Raw genomic sequence first — 17,565 nt, 5'->3', positions numbered from 1 at the left:
AAGAGGTCAAGAATAAAACTGTGCACTGGACTGGATAACAGAAGGGTCACAGGCAGGGATCCATTGAAAGACCACCTGATCCACAGGTGGTAACTTGCTCCCAGTTTGAGTCCTATGTTTAAATACCAGTACAATATATACACATATATATATATATATATATAAAAATATATTGGAAATCTGCCATCCTTCCCCGGTCTGGCCTATATGTGACACCAAACCCATAGAAATGTAGTTGATTCTTAACTACCCTGGTGGCTCCCCTCGAGGGCAATTAGGGATGGGCAATAAATATTGGTCTTGCTGGCGATGCCCACATCCCATGAACGAGTAAATAAAAATATATACATATATTTAAATCTACTGCGGTTAAAGCTAATGCGATGAAATTGAACTCAGGCGATAGTGCGAAATGAGAGATAGCAAATCAGCAGCCTCTTTTACACTCCATTGGGAAAAAAAGTTCAACAGGGTGCCCAAGTCACAAATTCCTGCTGCTTTTACTCACGTGCTGGGACGAGCAGCACTAGCACTTGGATATTCTCACCTAATTGAAGTCATTTTCTGGTGCACTCCCGCAACAGTTCTGCTATACGTGGTTGCAGGTATGCTGCGTGAAATGGTCGTCCTCAATACCGGCAATTCCTGGGCCATTCGCTGCACATTTGTGTGGCTGTAAATGTTTCTTTAGAATTTTAAAAAATGGTACAAACCTCCCTCTCTCTGGTCTCGGAATGAGAATAATTCCTGACTACTTTAAAGAAGAGCAAAAAGTACCCTACATACGGCTCGTTGCGGTCAGGGTGCACAAATGTCCAAAATCGGTCAGTCAACAATAGCCAGTTTGACTTCCCTGATGAGATGATAAAGAACAGCGCATATGAATTCTTCAGTGGAAAATTTAACATCGAGTTTAAAACAGTAACAATTCACTTTGCAGATAGATTACTGAATAAATGGCAACCGAGACATTAAAACTAGGAAGGCTTCAGGTTCCGTCCCTGGCCTGTGCTGAGTTACCTGATCTCACCAGGGTTGGTGGTGAGGTCACTGCAGATAGTCTCAGTGCACCTCGGCTAGGGTTTCTGCTTCAGCTGGATGCCAGAGGAGGAAACGACTGTGCTCGGCTGAGATAAGCTCCCCCAGCCCCCAATGCAGTTGAACAGCCTGCAGTACTCTGCTTGCTGGTTTAGTTGTCAACTGAAACAGCAGAAAAGAGGTACAATGATGATGGGCAAAGTCCTGTAGATCTACAGTGTAATCGTATCACAGCAAGAGCCAATACCATCAAAAGAGGAGAGAAAAGAACACACGAGAACATCTAGCAAAATAAGAGAAGGAAGGAAGATCAGGTGTGCAATAGTTTAGTGGCTTAGACGATAACCTGTGCAGGCCCATAACAGTGTAATGCCCACTGCAAATCTAACATGATGTTTGAAGCACAGTCCCTGTGGTTCAAATCCCACTCCAGGGTCTTGAGCACAAAAATCTAGGCTGACATTCCAGTGCAGTACTGAGGGAGTGCTGCACTGTCGGAGGTGCCGTCTTTCGGATGAGATGTTAAACCGAGGCCCCGTCTGTTCTCTCAGATGAACGTAAAACATCCCATGGCACTATTTCGAAGAAGAAGCAGTGGGGTTATGCCGGTGTCCTGGCCAATATTTATCCTCAACCAACATAACAAAAACAGATTGTCTGGTCATTATCACATTGCTGTTTGTGGGAGCTTGCTGTGCACAAATTAGCTGCCTCCTTTCCTACATTACAACAGTGACTACACTTTTTTTTAAAATTACCTCATTGGCTTTAAAGTGCTTTGGGACTTTCGTGAATCAAAGCATTATAGAATGGTTACAGCACGGAAGAAGACGGTTTGGCCTGTCGTGCCCATGCCGGCTCTCTGCAAGAGGACTTCTGCTAACCCCACTCTCCCATCCTTTCCCTGTAGCCCTGCAAATTTTTTTCTTTCAGTATTTATCCAACTCCGTTTTGAAAGCCGTGATTGAGTCTGCCTCCACCACCCTTTCAGGCAGTGCATTCCAGATCCTAACCCCTCGCTGTGTGAAAAAGTTTTTTCTTTTGCCAATCACCCTAAATCTGTGACCTCTGGTTCTCAACCCTTCTGCCAACTGGAACAGTTTCCCTCAATCTATATAAAAAGCAAGTAATTGTTTTATTTCCAAATGTCTACACAAATATGCCAACCACCTTTGTGATATTATCACATTGAGAAAATATGTCATGTAAATTATATCATTATTGAAAGCCTATCAGCACACCACCTAAAATCAACAAATTCTCTTTGAACTTCTGCAGTACAATTAAAACTAGTTTCACTCAGTGCTTTCACAGCAGATGTGCAGCAATCCAAAGGTGACAGCACCCCTATCTGCCAGTTTTTGTAAATGCATGTTCATTCTTCTGGCAGTTTTGAGATATAGATTTGTTTTTCCCTGCTAATTTTCTGCTGTCCCTCTCTCTTGCTCTCCTGACTCTTTGCTGAAGTGCTGTTCCATGGATGTCAAGCACCCCCCAGTACCTCAAAAGCTACAATCGTGGGTATCACTTGACCATGGAGGCACCACAGTTTAATCCAGACTTATCCACACCTGATGTCCATCAATACGTATTTCTAGAAGGGGAGGGAATGCGGCAGGGGGCGGTCACTGGGCAACGATCGGGCAGGGGCGGTCACTGGGTAACGATCGGGCAGGGGTGGTCACTGGGCAATGATCGGGCAGGGGCGGTCACTGGGCAATGATCGGGCAGGGGGCGGTCACTGGGCAATGATCGGGCAGGGGCAGTGACTGGGCAACAATCGGGCAGGGGGCGGTCACTGGGCAATGATCGGGCAGGGGGCGGTCACTGGGCAATGATCGGGCAGGGGATGGTCACTGGGCAACAATCGGGCAGGGGGCAGTCACTGGGCAATGATTGGGCAGGGGCGGTCACTGGGCAACGATCGGGCAGGGGCGGTCACTGGGCAATGATCGGGCAGGGGATGGTCACTGGGCAACGATCGGGCAGGGGGCAGTCACTGGGCAATGATCGGGCAGGGGGCAGTCACTGGGCAATGATCAGGCAGGGGTGGTCACTGGGCAATGATCGGGCAGGGGGCGGTCACTGGGCAACGATCGGGCAGGGGCGGTCACTGGGCAATGATCGGGCAGGGGGCGGTCACTGGGCAACGATCGGGCAGGGGGCGGTCACTGGGCAATGATCGGGCAGGGGGCAGTCACTGGGCAATGATCAGGCAGGGGTGGTCACTGGGCAATGATCGGGCAGGGGGCGGTCACTGGGCAACGATCGGGCAGGGGCGGTCACTGGGCAACGATCGGGCAGGGGCGGTCACTGGGCAACGATCGGGCAGGGAACAGTCACTGGGCAATGATTGGGCAGGGGCAGCCACTGGGCAACGATCGGGCAGGGGCAGCCACTGGGCAACGATCGGGCAGGGGCAGCCACTGGGCAACGATCGGGCAGGGGCAGCCACTGGGCAATGATTGGGCAGGGTGTAGTCACTGGGCAATGATTGGGCAGGGGGCGGTCACTGGGCAACAATCGGGCAGGGAGCAGTCACTGGGCAATGATCGGGCAGGGATGGTCACTGGGCAACAATCGGGCAGGGGCAGTGACTGGACAATGTTCGGGCAGGGGCAGTGATTGGGCAACGATCGGGCAGGGGATGGTCACTGGGCAATGATCGGGCGGGGCAGTGACTGGGCAAAGTTCAGGAACACTGGCTGATTTTCATCTCCCCAGTGTTGAGCCCAGATTTTTCTGGTCTGTATAACTCAGCTGTTCACTGCTTTAACCGAGGGGGGGGGGAAAGAGTGCGGAACTTGAGTTTCAACCAGAAATTCAGTTGATTCTAAGTAACATGATAATTAATGATCAGATTCCCAGAGGTTCAATTGCATGTGCCACTCCTGTGAATTTGCTATTTGCTCTGCGTAGGTTTATATGGCTCAGATATTTACTCGATGACCATCAAAATATACAAAGATTGGATCACTGGGCTGCTAATTTTCACATATATTCCGATAACACCCAGCTGTATTTCTCCAGCACTCCCTCGAGTCCATGGCCTCTGAATTTCTGTCATTCTGTATTGTCAGACTGCTCATCTGACATCTAGTTGTGCATAAGCCACAACCTTTCTCCAATTGATCTTTGTGAAAACAAAAGCCACCTTATCTGGCTGCTGCCGAAACCATTGCCCCAAACTTCCCAATTGCTCGGTCAGACTGAATCAGATTGGTACAATGTCCTGTTTGACACAGAGCGAAGCTTCAAACCCTCCATCCTATCACTTACCAAGACGGCTTACTTTTCACAAGGACTACAGCGGTTCGAGGAGAAGGTCCACCACCACCTTCTTTGGGCAACGAGAGATGGGCAATAAAACCGCAGCTTTGCCACCATTGTCCATAACCTGAGAACAAATAAAAAACCTCTGGTTCACAGCTCACCTCTGCCAGCACCTCATTCCTATCGCTGCTGAAACCCGTGCTTTCAGTGTGCCTTTAGCCACCTGAGGAAAAGATTGTTTGAAGACCAGGTTCTTAAACCCGGCACTAAGCTCATGGTCTACAGAGCAGTAGTGATACCCACCCTTCTATATGCTTCAGAGACATGGACTATGTACAATAGGCACCTCAAAGCTTTGGAGAAGTAACACCAATGCTGCCTCCGCAAAATCCTGAAAATTGATTGGCAGGATAGGCGCACCAATATCAATGTTCTCTCTAAGGCCAACATCCCCAGCATTGAGGTATTGACCCCGCTCGACCAGCTCTGATGGACGGGCCACATTGTCCACATGCCTGATACTAGACTCCCGAAACAAGCACTCTACTCCGAGCTATGTCACAGCAGGTGAGGCCCAGGAGGGCAGAGAAAATGTTTCAAGGATCCCCTTCAAAACCTCCTTGAAAAAACGGAACATCCCCACTGACTCTTGGGAATCCCTGGCCCAAGACCGCTCAAAGTGGAGGAGAAGCATGCGAGAAGGCACCGAACACTGAGTCTCTTCGCCGGGAGCACGCGGAAGCCATGTACAAACAGCGGAAGGAGCGTACGACAAATCAAGCACTGCACCCACCCGTCCCTCCAAACACCGTGTGCCCCACCTGTGACAGAGACTAGATCCCGCATTGGTCTCATCAGTCACCTTAGAATTAAATTTAGTGTGGAAGCAAGTTATCCTCGACTCCAGGGTCTGCCTAAAAAGAACAATTTGTGCCTTCATTACCTGCAGCTTTACTTCTCCAATGCTCCCTTCCCAGCCTACCAAGCTCCAATGAGATCAATGAACTCCAAATCCTCATCCCTATTTACAAATTCCATCACAGCCTTATCCCATCAGACCTCCCGCAACCTCCTCCAAACCTAAATTCCCACCTGTGCTGTTCGGTCATATCAGATATGGATCAGGAAGCCATTCCGCCAATCCTACCTTATTCATTCAAAAAGTTCCAACAGTTCCTCCCATCATAGCATTCTGCTATTTCTCCAATGGTTCCTGGGCTTTCGTCTCCAATATCATACCTGCAGCTGCATCCTAGGTTTGGATTACTCGCTCTGTCAAGGAGGCCATGATGTTAATCCTCAATTTAACTTCCATTAGTTTGAACTTTTGTCCCCTTGACCTTCAATTTGAGGATTTCCAGATTTACCTTTTCTATACCATTTACTGCCCTTTATACCTCAACAGTTTTCCCGATCTCAGCCTTGCCCTTGTGAAGGGCCATAGATTGAAAGTGATCGCACTTTCCCTGCACTGCAGCCAATTACTGAGCAGCAATAGCGGAGCCTGCAGTAGGTCACTCACCAACCGCAGCCCCCCCCCCCCACACCTCTAGTTTCTGCTGTCTGGCAGTGGGAGTGCTAGAGAAAGAAAAATAATACATAACCTACGACAAAAAGCAAAATATTGTTTCTTTGAACACATGTAAACTGGTGAGCAGGACTGGGAGGTCCTGGTGGAGGAGGTCCAAAGGAGGATGGATGTTCTGTACCCACAGGGGCGGGGAGAAGGAGTCCCCTAGCCCTCCTGTCCATTTCTCCTGCAGCAGCTGGTGCTGCTCTGCATGGCCTCAAATCCTCCTCCCATTCCTCCTGCAGACCAAGGGGAACCCCTAGCAAGATTCCGATGACCAAGCACTCCCTTTCTCCTGGTGATTCCTATAAGGTGTCCAATAAGGTGGAGTAGCGCAGCATTCATTCTTTTTAGGTGAAGTCCTCAGATAATTTACAGAATAAATGTTGATAAAATTGTTGGTGAAGTCTTGACAAAGTTTCCCGGAAAGTCTCCCGATGTGTTTCAAAAGTCCTCTTCAAACCTCCAGCAGCAAATGAACAGTAAAAGGTAATTACCTTTAAGTAGCGCTCAAAATTCTCTGTAATGACTTGTTTACTTTCCAATCAGTTGGTCGCTGTTAGAAGAGGGCATTAATTCCAGCCCTATTCACCAAAAAGCCATATAGCCTAAAATATCCAGGGAAAATCATCCCCGTATTGAAACTTTTTTGAACGATGCATAAAAATACCTCTATTTCCAATTTCTTAAAAGAATTAGCAACTACAGGGTAGAACGTCTGATCACCGAAGCTCACACACAAATACTTGATGCACTTTTACCACATTCTTGTGTGTGTTATTTTTATATAACTGTTAACCCTTTTGAAGTATGTGGGTTAACACTTGCATAAAAGGAGCACGCAGACAAATACAGTACAAGTGTATTCAGCATTTAGATGTGAAATTCACCAATTGGAAGCTCTACCTTTATGTTTATTGGCTGAATTTGTCACGGAGATGGATTTGGTATACTGGGCCAAATTGAAGTTAGCAATATTTTAAAAATTGCTCATCAGGTGCAAAATGTAAGACAAGATACAAATAAATTGCCATCACAGATATAATTTGATATAAATAAAAATATATTTTCTATAATTATCATTCAAATTGATGTGAATTAACATCTCTGGCCTCTTATGCATCCCTCCTCCCTTTGCTACATCGTCAGTTAGCTCTCATCCCTACGCTCTCTCTAATCAACAACAACAACTTGTATTTATATAGTGCCTTTAATGTAGTAAACCGTCCCAAGGCGCTTCACAAGAGAATTATAGTCCCCTCCTCTATCTTACTTTACTCTCTGCTTTTAACATCCTCCTACCTTTTTGACAATGCTTTTGATTATCCCTCCCAACACTTCTACCATTAATCGACATTTGTGCATCTGGGGTTGTTTGCATTAAGGGCACTACTTAAATGCCAGTTGTTGTGTGTAACCGATGTCCCCTCTCAGCAGTTACTGGAAATGAATGAACCCTGCTGCCTACGTTTGGTCCATCTGCAGCCGATTGTTCTCGGCAATCTCGGCGATCTGGTAGACAAATGATTACTTTAACCGAATATACCCCAACCCAGGTTTTTCTAAACCCAAGTTCACCCAGAATGGGCCAGAATTCACAATTCTGAAATTATTTAATTTTTATTTGTGTAAAACACGTTCTTCCACTATTGGCGAATCTCCTGCAGTTTTTCCCACAGAAAGTTAGGATCAAGTGAACCCGTACAGTAATGCTGCAGATATAGATACAGGAATCTGAAGCTTCTGGAGCTTATGAAGCTCCATTTAGTGGTAGTGACTGTCACAGAATGGTGGTGGCCAAATAAGGAATGTGTGACATATATAGAAAATGTAATCTATTACTAGTCAATATCCTGTGACATTGCACACGGTATGTCGGAGAATATGGTCACTTTCTTACCTGTCTCTGATGTCATCATGTTGCTGTTTTTCTCTGCCACTACTCTTTCTGCATTATTTTCTCTCTTTCTCTTCTACTTCGCTCCCCTTGTCTCTTTTCTTTCCTTGTCTCTATCTTTTCCTTCTTTTAGGTGGGAGGTGGTGGATGCTATCGTTCAGTGTGGCGGGGAAAGGAGCCACCAACTACATTTGGTATCAGGGTCGCGGGAACCTGTTGCCCTCAATGGCTTCCTTTTCATCCTCTTTTCTCCCCCGTCATTGATGTTTTCCTCTTTGTTCCCATCACATCCCCTACCACTTTACCTTCCCACCAATGCATTCCTCTTTTTAGCACATGCTCAACCTACACCTCACCTGTTCAACTCTGGTATCCTACCCTCCCTTTTGCTCTGCTGTCACTCACCTCACCCATAACCCTTCACCAACTCACCCCCCGCCCACTCATTCCTCCCCAAGACTTGCCCTCAGCCTTGCCCTCAGCCACTTCCCTCATCCTTCCCTTCTTTCCTGGTTCCCTCAAAGAGATTTTGTTTGCATTCAGAATTCAACTTGTGTTTTTTTAAGAAATCAAATTAGGGTGTGAAAAGAAATATCCTATCTGCCTTTCACTGAATTTGTATCTTTCTCTCTGTCTATATCCATCTTATAGATGTTAGTAATTAAATCTCTATCTCACAGATTTAAGATTGGCGTTTTCTAGCTTTGGATGACCTAATTAGTTGACTTCAAAAGTCAGCTGGTTCTGATGTTGTTTTTGAACTATTAACATCAGGACTCTCTCCTTTTTTTTTTTTTTTTTTTTTTTGGGCGCTAAAATCAAATTTTTCCAGTGCCCCCTATAAAAGGAGAGGGGGACACTAAAAACACCGGCAATTAAAACAAATTAAACTTTAAAACGTAAAATCAAATTAAAATTTGGTTGCCGGGCGTGATGATGCACTCCAGTCCCTCCGGTGCCCACCTCTCGCGGAAGGCCGCGAGCGTACCGGTGGACACCGCGTGCTCCATCTCCAAGGACACCCTGGATCGGATGTAAGAGCGGAAGAGAGGCAGGCAGTCAGGTTGAACGACCCCCTCGACCGCCCGCTGCCTGGACCGGCTGATGGCACCCTTGGCCGTGCCCAGGAGCAGTCCTACGAGGAGGCCCTCGGACCTACCCGCTCCCCTCCGCACAGGGTGCCCAAAGATCAGGAGAGTGGGACTGAAGTGCAGCCAGAATTTCAGGAGCAGCCCCTTCAAATAGTGGAACTCAGGACTCTCTCCTCTTCGACTCTCTCTCATACAGCTGTATGCAATAATTAGCAATTACCTTTTCTGTTAACAAAACAGGTGAGAAAATTAGTTGCCTTCAAAGTTCAACTGGGGTGTGTTTTCTTTTTGAAAATTGAGCTATTAACAAGATGACTTTCTCTCTCCTGCGCCTCCTCTACTGAATAGACTTCGGTTTATAAGACACAAACAAAAGCTACAGCAGTTGAGTCATTAGAGGATATTCATTCTTTTACTCAGCCACACACACACACAGCCTTTGTTTTTTAAACAACACTTACTATGGGGACAAAATTGCCCCCCAACCAAGAGTACGCGCACTTATCGATCTTTAAGATTTTTCTCCGTCCTAACCCATGGGGCGATCTTGTGCCGATATTCACCCCTTTGTTTTGTGTTTCCGGCCGGGGTGGTGATGCGAGGTGGAAGTGCCCTTCGATCGGGTCGGCTGCCCCAACGAGTCATCAGTGTCGCGCTGCCACTACACAACATCCCTCCCCTTCAGTTAAAGGGGAGGGTCGCTGTGAACTCGGCAATAAATTTAGTCAAGCCCACTGGGCCACCAGGAAGGGTTTCGGCTGGGCCAGCGGCCCAGTACCCAAGAGGGGGTGCCGGGCTGCCTGTTGGCGGCCCGGCTGAATCCGTGGCCACCACTGTCGGGCCAATCTCGGAGTTAGCTGACAATTAAAATAAAATGGAGTTGCCGGCAGGCAGTGCGCCCTCTCCTTTAAGGGAGGACATGCCATCAGTGCCACCATCCAGCAGTGGTGCCGCTCCTGCGGACAATTTCCCACAGGTCAATTTCCGCGGGGGTCGGAAAGGGGGTTGCCGCAGTGCGGTGTGGGGTCGGCGCTTGCCTGATGGGTGGCGACACGGAAACCTGTTCCTGCTGCCCCTGCCCCGGGGACAATTTAGGATGGGTCAGCCCATCCGCCTGCCCCTGGTCGGTCAGGCCTATCTGCTCCATTGCCGTCTCTTAGAGGCGGTAATGGAGCTTAAGGAGGGGGGGCAATTTTGGCCCCAATAGCTTTTTTATCTCAATAAAGATTTTGAAATTTGTGCTCTTTTTAAAATGAATTGGAGAAGTTACTGAACAGAAAGTGCAGAAACATATTCTAAAAGTACAGCTGACTGAACGGTACTGATGCATCCTGGGAAATTTGGCATACTGCAAATGCTCAAAGCCTTCAAGTAAAAATTTTAGTGAAGACAATTAAATGGATAAATGTAATCATGCTAATGTGAAATATGTAACTGATTAGATTCTTTTGCAAAATTGTTTAAATTTAGATGTTAGAAATTTCAGTTGCTGAGAAAAAAATGGCAGTGAAAAAAATTCCAGAAAGCATTGTGAGTGATCTGTGGAAAGCTGTGGGGCTGCTTGTGCAATCTCAAGGTGATAAATTCTCAAGGTGCTAAATTCTCATTATAAAATATCAGCTATTGAGTGTGACATAGGCTGCGGCAAAGAAGTGTGACACCTTTTAACATTGAACATACCCATCGGCACGTCATCGACATGAAGAACAGGTACTATAAGTACTTATAATAAATTTTCAATAAAACACATACCCCACATACTGAATTTACAGGTATTACATAGATTGATGGTCATGATGAACCTGAAGATTGAAGAAGTAACATTTAAGGTCTCTATTTTATAATGCATCGCACTTCCCAAAATATACAGGGGTACAAATTGCCACACGTCTGAAACAGGGCGCTCCCACCCCGGTTCAATGATTTTTACCACAGCTGCGATTCAGGTCGACTCTTTTGGGAAATTGTGCTCTTTGTTTTTTTTTTGTTTTCATCCAGAAGTCGGTCATAACGGGGTCGGTGTCTACACCTGAGGGGCAAAAACACGGCGGTGACTGCAACTGAGGGACGGAAGTTGGGGATGGTGCATATTCACCGCCTCAATTATGTTATCGCGGCGCCGTATCACCACGGCTCTCCCCTTCACTTAAAGGGGAGAGCCTCCGCGCTTTTTAAACTTCCGTCCACTGGGTCACCAGGCAGGGTTTCGGCCGAGCCAGTGGCCTGGAGCCAGGCTGCCTGTTGGCGGCCCGGCCGAACTCGGGGACATAATTGTCGGGCCGACCTGGCAGTCGGCTGACAAAAAGAAAAAAGCAGCGGCAGTGAGCTCTCCCCTTTAAGCGAAGCCACACCATCGCTGCAGAAAGCCACCACCTCACTGGACCACTGGGGAAAAGGTTGTTTTGGCATCGCCGAGCGGGCCGAAGATTTTCAGAGGGGAATGTCGCCTTGGGGGTTAGATCGACGGTGCGCACTGTGATGACGTGCTTAACACCGATCGGCAGCAGAGGAGCGGTAAGAGGGGAGATCGGGGCACTGCCGGGAAAACTCGGGAGGGCAAATGAGCTAGCAGCGGCCATTCCACCAAAATTCGGCGGCCATTCCAGTCCGTAGTGTGGCCACCGATTTGTGGTGGTAACAGGCCTTAAGGAAAGGGGCAATTTCAGCGCCATAATATCTTGGCTTATTGTTTATATTCCAAATAAATGGTGTACACTGTTCATTATACAAGTGTCCTTGATGGCTCAGACATTCGCTAAACACTCCCTGCACCTCCTTATCATAAAACATGGAATGCATCTATCATTAAATAAATATACATAAAAAAACTACACTACAATTTGATGGAACACAGGAAGCAGATACAATATGATAAGATGTCCTATAAATTTAATTTAGGGAACGCAGAAAGGTTTAGGGAAATGGTACAGGATGTCAATTGGGAAGTCACAATAGTATGACAGGACCCAGAATTCTCAGTAGCTAATTATACCACCTCTACTTAGAAGGGTTAAATAAGTAATTACAGACCACAAGACAGCAGAGGAAACACATGAATTCATGAAAAGAAAAAGATTAACCTATGCATCTCAAATTCTCTCTGGGATTTTAGCAGAAGTGTTTAGCTGTTTAATTAGATGGTACATTATTATCCACAGTGTAACTTCAGCGCCTAAGACTTAAGGAGAACATTTAAGAAATGCCGTTATCCTCGAGTTCCAGTGAAAAATTACAAAAACATGATCTTGCTTTGCTTACCTTCGTAAATTTTCCGGTTGGACTTTTTGGACTTGTGGGGCTTTGAGGTTCCAGCACGGTATTTTGAACAATGTCGGCGATATGGTCATAGTTGTACACCACTTCAGAATCCTGCGTGACTTGCTCGGCTAGCCTCCAATCACTGGTTCCAAAAGATCTGCAGAATAGTAAAAATATTGTTGCAAATCTATATATTTGAGCTGAATACCATTAAGCATTTCCTACCGAGATGTTACCATGACAATTGAAATGACATACAGGCGGTTGCAGCACTAACACCAGGCTTATTTCATGAATGTGAAAACCTAAATTCATTGTATGTGAAGAGAGTTGAGGCATTTCTGAGAGATTAGGCACTATATAAATTCAAGGTTTTTTCTTTTACCTATAATTAACAAGCATCATAGAAATTAACTTATTTTAATAATTAAACTTTTTTTGCTAAAGCTCATACTGTTTTTTAGGTTATGGTTTCTGCTACCTGAAGCAGGGCTGGACACAGGCGATGTTACAGAGGTGGAAGCAACAACAACTTACATTTTTAGAGTGCAAAACGTCTAAAGGTGTTTCACAGGAGCGTTATCAAACAAAATTTGACACCGAGCCACATAAGGAGATATATAGACAGATGGAGGTAGGTTTTAAGGACTGTCTTAAAGAAAAAGAGGTAGAGAGGTGGTGAGATATAGGGAGGGAATTCCAGAGCTTAAAGCCATGAGCCAATGTAGGTCAGTGAGCACAGGGGTGATGGGTGAACTGGACTTTGGTGCAAGTTATGATACTGGCAGCAGAGGTTTGGATGAGCTTAAGTTTATGTCGGGTGGAAGATGGGAGACAGGCTGGGAGTGCGCTGGAATCATGGGGATAGACAGGATAGAGGCAGAGAGGTTGTTTCCACTGGTCGGGAAGACTAGAACTAGGGAGCACAGCCTCAAAATATGGGGGAGCCAATTTAAAACCGAGTTGAGAAGGAATTTCTTCTCCCAGAGGGTTGTGAATCTGTGGAATTCTCTGCCCAAGGAAGCAGTTGAGGCTAGCTCATTGAATATATTCAAATCACAGATAGATAGATTTTTAACCAGTAAGTGAATTAAGGGTTATGGGGAGCGGGCGGGTAAGTGGAGCTGAGTCCACGGCCAGATCAGCCGTGATCTTGTTGGGTAGCGGAGCAGGCTCGAGGGGCTAGATGGCCTACTCCTGTTCCTAATTCTTATGTTCTTATGTTCTTATTAATGTTGGGGAAGTCCAGAACCAGGGGTCACAGTCTAAGGATAAGGGGTAAGCCATTTAGGACCGAGATGAGGAGAAACTTCTTCACCCAGAGAGTGGTGAACCTGTGGAATTCTCTACCACAGAAAGTTGTTGAGGCCAATTCACTAAATATATTCAAAAAGGAGTTAGATGTAGTCCTTACTACTAGGGGGATTAAGGGGTATGGCGAGAAAGCAGGAATGGGATACTGAAGTTGCATGTTCAGCCATGAACTCGTTGAATGGCGGTGCAGGCTCGAAGGGCCGAATGGCCTACTCCTGCACCTATTTTCTATGTTTCTATGTTTCTATCATCAAGTCTAGACGTAACAAAGGCATGTATGAAGGTTTCAGCAGCAGATGAGCTGAGGCAAGGGCTGAGTCATGTGATGTTATGGAGGTGGTGGTAGGCGGTCTGGGTGGTGGATATGTGGTTGGAAGCGCATCTCGGGTCCAAATATGACACCGTATCCAGGCGGACTTTGTGATGGAGAGGATATTGTGTCGAAAGCTCAGCTGAGAGGCAAATAGGATGCCAAGCTGGCGAACAGTCTGGTTCAGCCTGACACAAGGGAATGGATTTTGTAGCGGGGACCGAAGACAATGGCTTTGGTCTTCCCAATGTTTAATTGGAGGACTTTTCTGCTCATCCAATAATAGATGGCGGATAATAGTCTGGCAACACAGAGGGTCGGGAGAGATAGTTGTGAGGTGAGCTGGGTGTCTTCAGCATAAATGTGGAAGCTGATGTTGTGTATTCGGAAGATGTCGCCGAGTGACAGCAGGTAAATGAGAAATGGGGGTGGGGGAGCAAGAATAGATCTTTCTGAGACTCCAAAGATAGCAGTGAGGGGGTGGGAAGAGAAGCCATTGCAGGAGATTCTCTGGCTGCGACAGGATAGTTAAGAGTGGACCCACTTAGCTGGCCAATGGAGGAGAGGCATTGAAGGAAGATGCTGTGGACTGTACTGAAATTCATGGGTGGGTCATGACACTCTGACGCAGATGAGAGTGCTACTTACTGAGACAAGGTGACACAAGCTGGTGAGCAGATCTTTCACAGCCCCTCAGACTCTGTAAACTACCTTGTTTCTCTGGAACGTAAAAATCACTTTCTATGTACTTAACTGGGTTCAAGCGGGCCACAGATACAGGCAGCATTAATAAAATTAAAATAAAATGTAATTTTGCTTCAACTAAATGAGATATACTAATTCCTGAGAATGATCACTTGAGTGAGGTACCAACAAATCAGGACCCAACTCGGGAGCAGCGGACAAAAACTGGGGGCAAAAATCTTCATGACTTATCCTTTTAATTAAAAGTCCAAACCATCCATGGTTAATGGAGCATTAGGACATGGTCTCATTGTTGATCTCATTGTGATGCCAATGTCTGCTGGACAGAAGATTGTGGGTTTAAACTCAACTCCACAACTTGAACACCTGACCTGGACTGAGACCTCAGTGCCATACTGAAGAAGTGCTGCATCGTCAAAAGGTGCCATTCTTTGGATGTAACATCTGCTTATTCTACTGGTTTAGGTGGATGCTAAAGATCCCAGGTCACTGTTTTTGAGACAGAGCAAGGAATTCTCCTGGTGTTCTGGAACATAAGAAATAGGAACAGGAGTAGGCCATTTGGCCCCTCGAGCCTGCTCCGCCATTTAATAAGATCATGGCTGATCTGATCATGGGCTCAGCTCCACTTCCACGACCGCTCCCCATAACCCTTTATTCCCTTATCGCTCAAAAGTATGTCTATCTCCGCTTTAAATATATTCAATGACCCAGCCTCCACAGCTCTCTGGGGCAGAGAATTCCATAGATTTACAACCCTCCGAGAGAAGAAATTCCTCCTCACCTCAACATTCCTCCCTCAACCACCACCAAAATCAGACTACCTTAAACTGTCCAAGTATACACTGGTAGTGCGGGGCATCCTCTCCCACATATTATAAAATCACGGGCATCTTGCCCACTATTTCCTATCCATTGATTTCAGTGTCATAAACTCACAAAAGTGAAGCTGAAGCAGCTTTATATCATCTCACCCAAAGCCCGAGATTAGATTACAGCTTTCTACTTACTTCCTGCTATCCATTGTGATTCGTAACATGCGTGGCTTAGTTTTACATGTTTTTTTTAAAGTTCCATTTGATGGTCTTCTTGTGTTGACAGTGTCTATTGGAACAGGCGCCACTGATAATTTATTCAGTGTCAATTGTGTGCAGGAGAGAGTTAACAATTCTGCTGGTTTATTGAGAAATGGAAACACCAGGTGACTGCCAGGAAATTCTAGTTAATATTCAGAAACCGGGAGGCAGGGTCAGGTTCACAGTGCAAAACACCAGCAACCTGGTGAAAAGAGAAGCGAAAAAAAAGAGATAAATCCAGATATAGTGATTAGGTTGTTACTTTTCCAGCCTCGTGTGCCATCAGTAAATAACTTATTTTTCTGCAAAAATCTATCATTATATAAGATAAATAGAATAAATAAGGGCACATTATAAAAACCCATGATTTATATCCAATGAGTGGGCTGACCTGCCACCAGAGAGTCAAAGTAATGAGTGCTTTGTGATTATTGTTGTATGGAAATCATATCCCACAGATCTTCAAAATTCATTTATGAGTAATATGAATTATTCAAAGCATGTTTGAATGATTTCAATATTGCAATGCGGGTCCTCATTTATCAACTGCTACCTAGCGATGGTTACTGAAACATGTGCGTCTATGGACATCGGGTAAGGACAGTTGTGATGTTCCCTCTCCCCAACAGGGGACGGAGCTTCAAGAAAGGGGGAAATCTGATGGGGGCGGGGAGCGGGAGGGAAAGGAGAACAAAATAATTTGATGTATCAATATGAGAAAAGAGCGAGGGAAGAGCTTGGGAAAAGTGACTTTACACAAAGAGTTGCTGGAGCAGAGAATGCGTTGCCACAGGGAGAAACCGTTGCATCTTTTAAGGGAAAAGTAGATAAATATTTGAAGCAGTTGAAGCTACAGGGCTCTGGGGAGAGCGTGGGGCAGTAGGAATCATTTTGGATTGCTCTAGCAAAGAGCCAGCACAGACATGATGGGCCAGATGTCCTCTTATACTATCATTTCTCTGGTTCTAAAGGATGGAAAAAGTTCAAGGGGCTGAAGAATGCAACCATTGGTATAAACAGAGGGTTTACCTCACTGCTCAACAATCTTGTTCCTTGTACATTATTCAGTCACCTGCAACCACTGGATAAATATCACATTCAGTGATCGTTAATGTGTTCACTGTTTATGCTAAGAATATAGAATTTTATTAAGAAATATTACAACTGTTGATTCCCAAGAAATAATAAGACTAGTATATATTGTACACATTTAAACTAAGTCCTCCAGCTTCACTTTATTGCAATCTTATCCTTTGAAACATTATCTATTATTTATAAAATATTGGGGCCGAAATTGCCCTCCCCATGGAAACAGGGTGCACCTACTGCATTTTAGCGTACCTTACCGACGCTATGGATGCGGCAGTGCGAAATTCTGTTTTTTTGGCGGCTAAAAGGAGCAGAGTGGTAATAACTGGGTTAATGGGCTGGTTTCAGGGGAGTGGTGTTTGGACCATGAAATTCTGCCCCTAACCAATTGATCCTAACAATACAGCTGTTCCCTGGCCTTCTTAAAGGGCCGGTTTTGCAGCTATGTCTTGGCTTCGGCCTGAGTTGCTTTAAAGGAGATGGCTGCAGGGAAACCATTGAGGAGGGCCAGCCGCTTCGCGATGCTGAGCTGGAAAGCCTGACGCAAGCTGTGGAGGGAAGGAGGCGGCTACTCTTCCTTGGTACTGGTGGGCGACCAATTAGGAGCGTCTACCTAAATACTCGGAGGGAGATTGCGGCGGCGGTTTCACGGACCTTCATTCACCAGAGCACTGCAACCCAATGCAGGAAAATGCTCACCGACCTCATTCGACCAATGAAAGTGAGTACATGTTCCCCCCCACCCCTTATCTTACATCTGCAAGACTCTCCTTCACCTTAACTTCTTCCTTAACTTCTTTCTCACCAAGCTGAAGTTGCATTTGATTGCTAAGGCATGTATGTATGCACACTCACAATGGAGGCTCCCTTGCATGTGAGATTCACAGCTGCAATGGACCCATACTTGCACTAATTGCCGAGGCCTCAGGAAACTCCAAGGTGGC

The 17,565-nt window shown here is 45.9% G+C and overlaps 1 protein-coding gene across 1 annotated transcript in view; it reads right to left on the bottom strand.

Annotated features, from left to right (window-relative positions):
* The window catches only part of LOC139267377 (uncharacterized), a 290,673-nt gene that overhangs the window by 160,279 nt on the left and 112,829 nt on the right, over positions 1-17,565 (bottom strand). Inside the window, exon 2 of the mRNA XM_070885623.1 lies at positions 12,128-12,284. Coding sequence (XP_070741724.1) covers positions 12,128-12,284 — 157 coding nt within the window. The remainder of the gene's footprint in view (positions 1-12,127; positions 12,285-17,565) is intronic.

Source organism: Pristiophorus japonicus, chromosome 7 (genome assembly GCF_044704955.1).
Source record: "Pristiophorus japonicus isolate sPriJap1 chromosome 7, sPriJap1.hap1, whole genome shotgun sequence".
Classification (NCBI taxonomy): domain Eukaryota; kingdom Metazoa; phylum Chordata; class Chondrichthyes; family Pristiophoridae; genus Pristiophorus; species Pristiophorus japonicus.
Note: the sequence above shows the minus strand (reverse complement) of the source record. Positions and strands in the feature narration are given on the sequence as shown.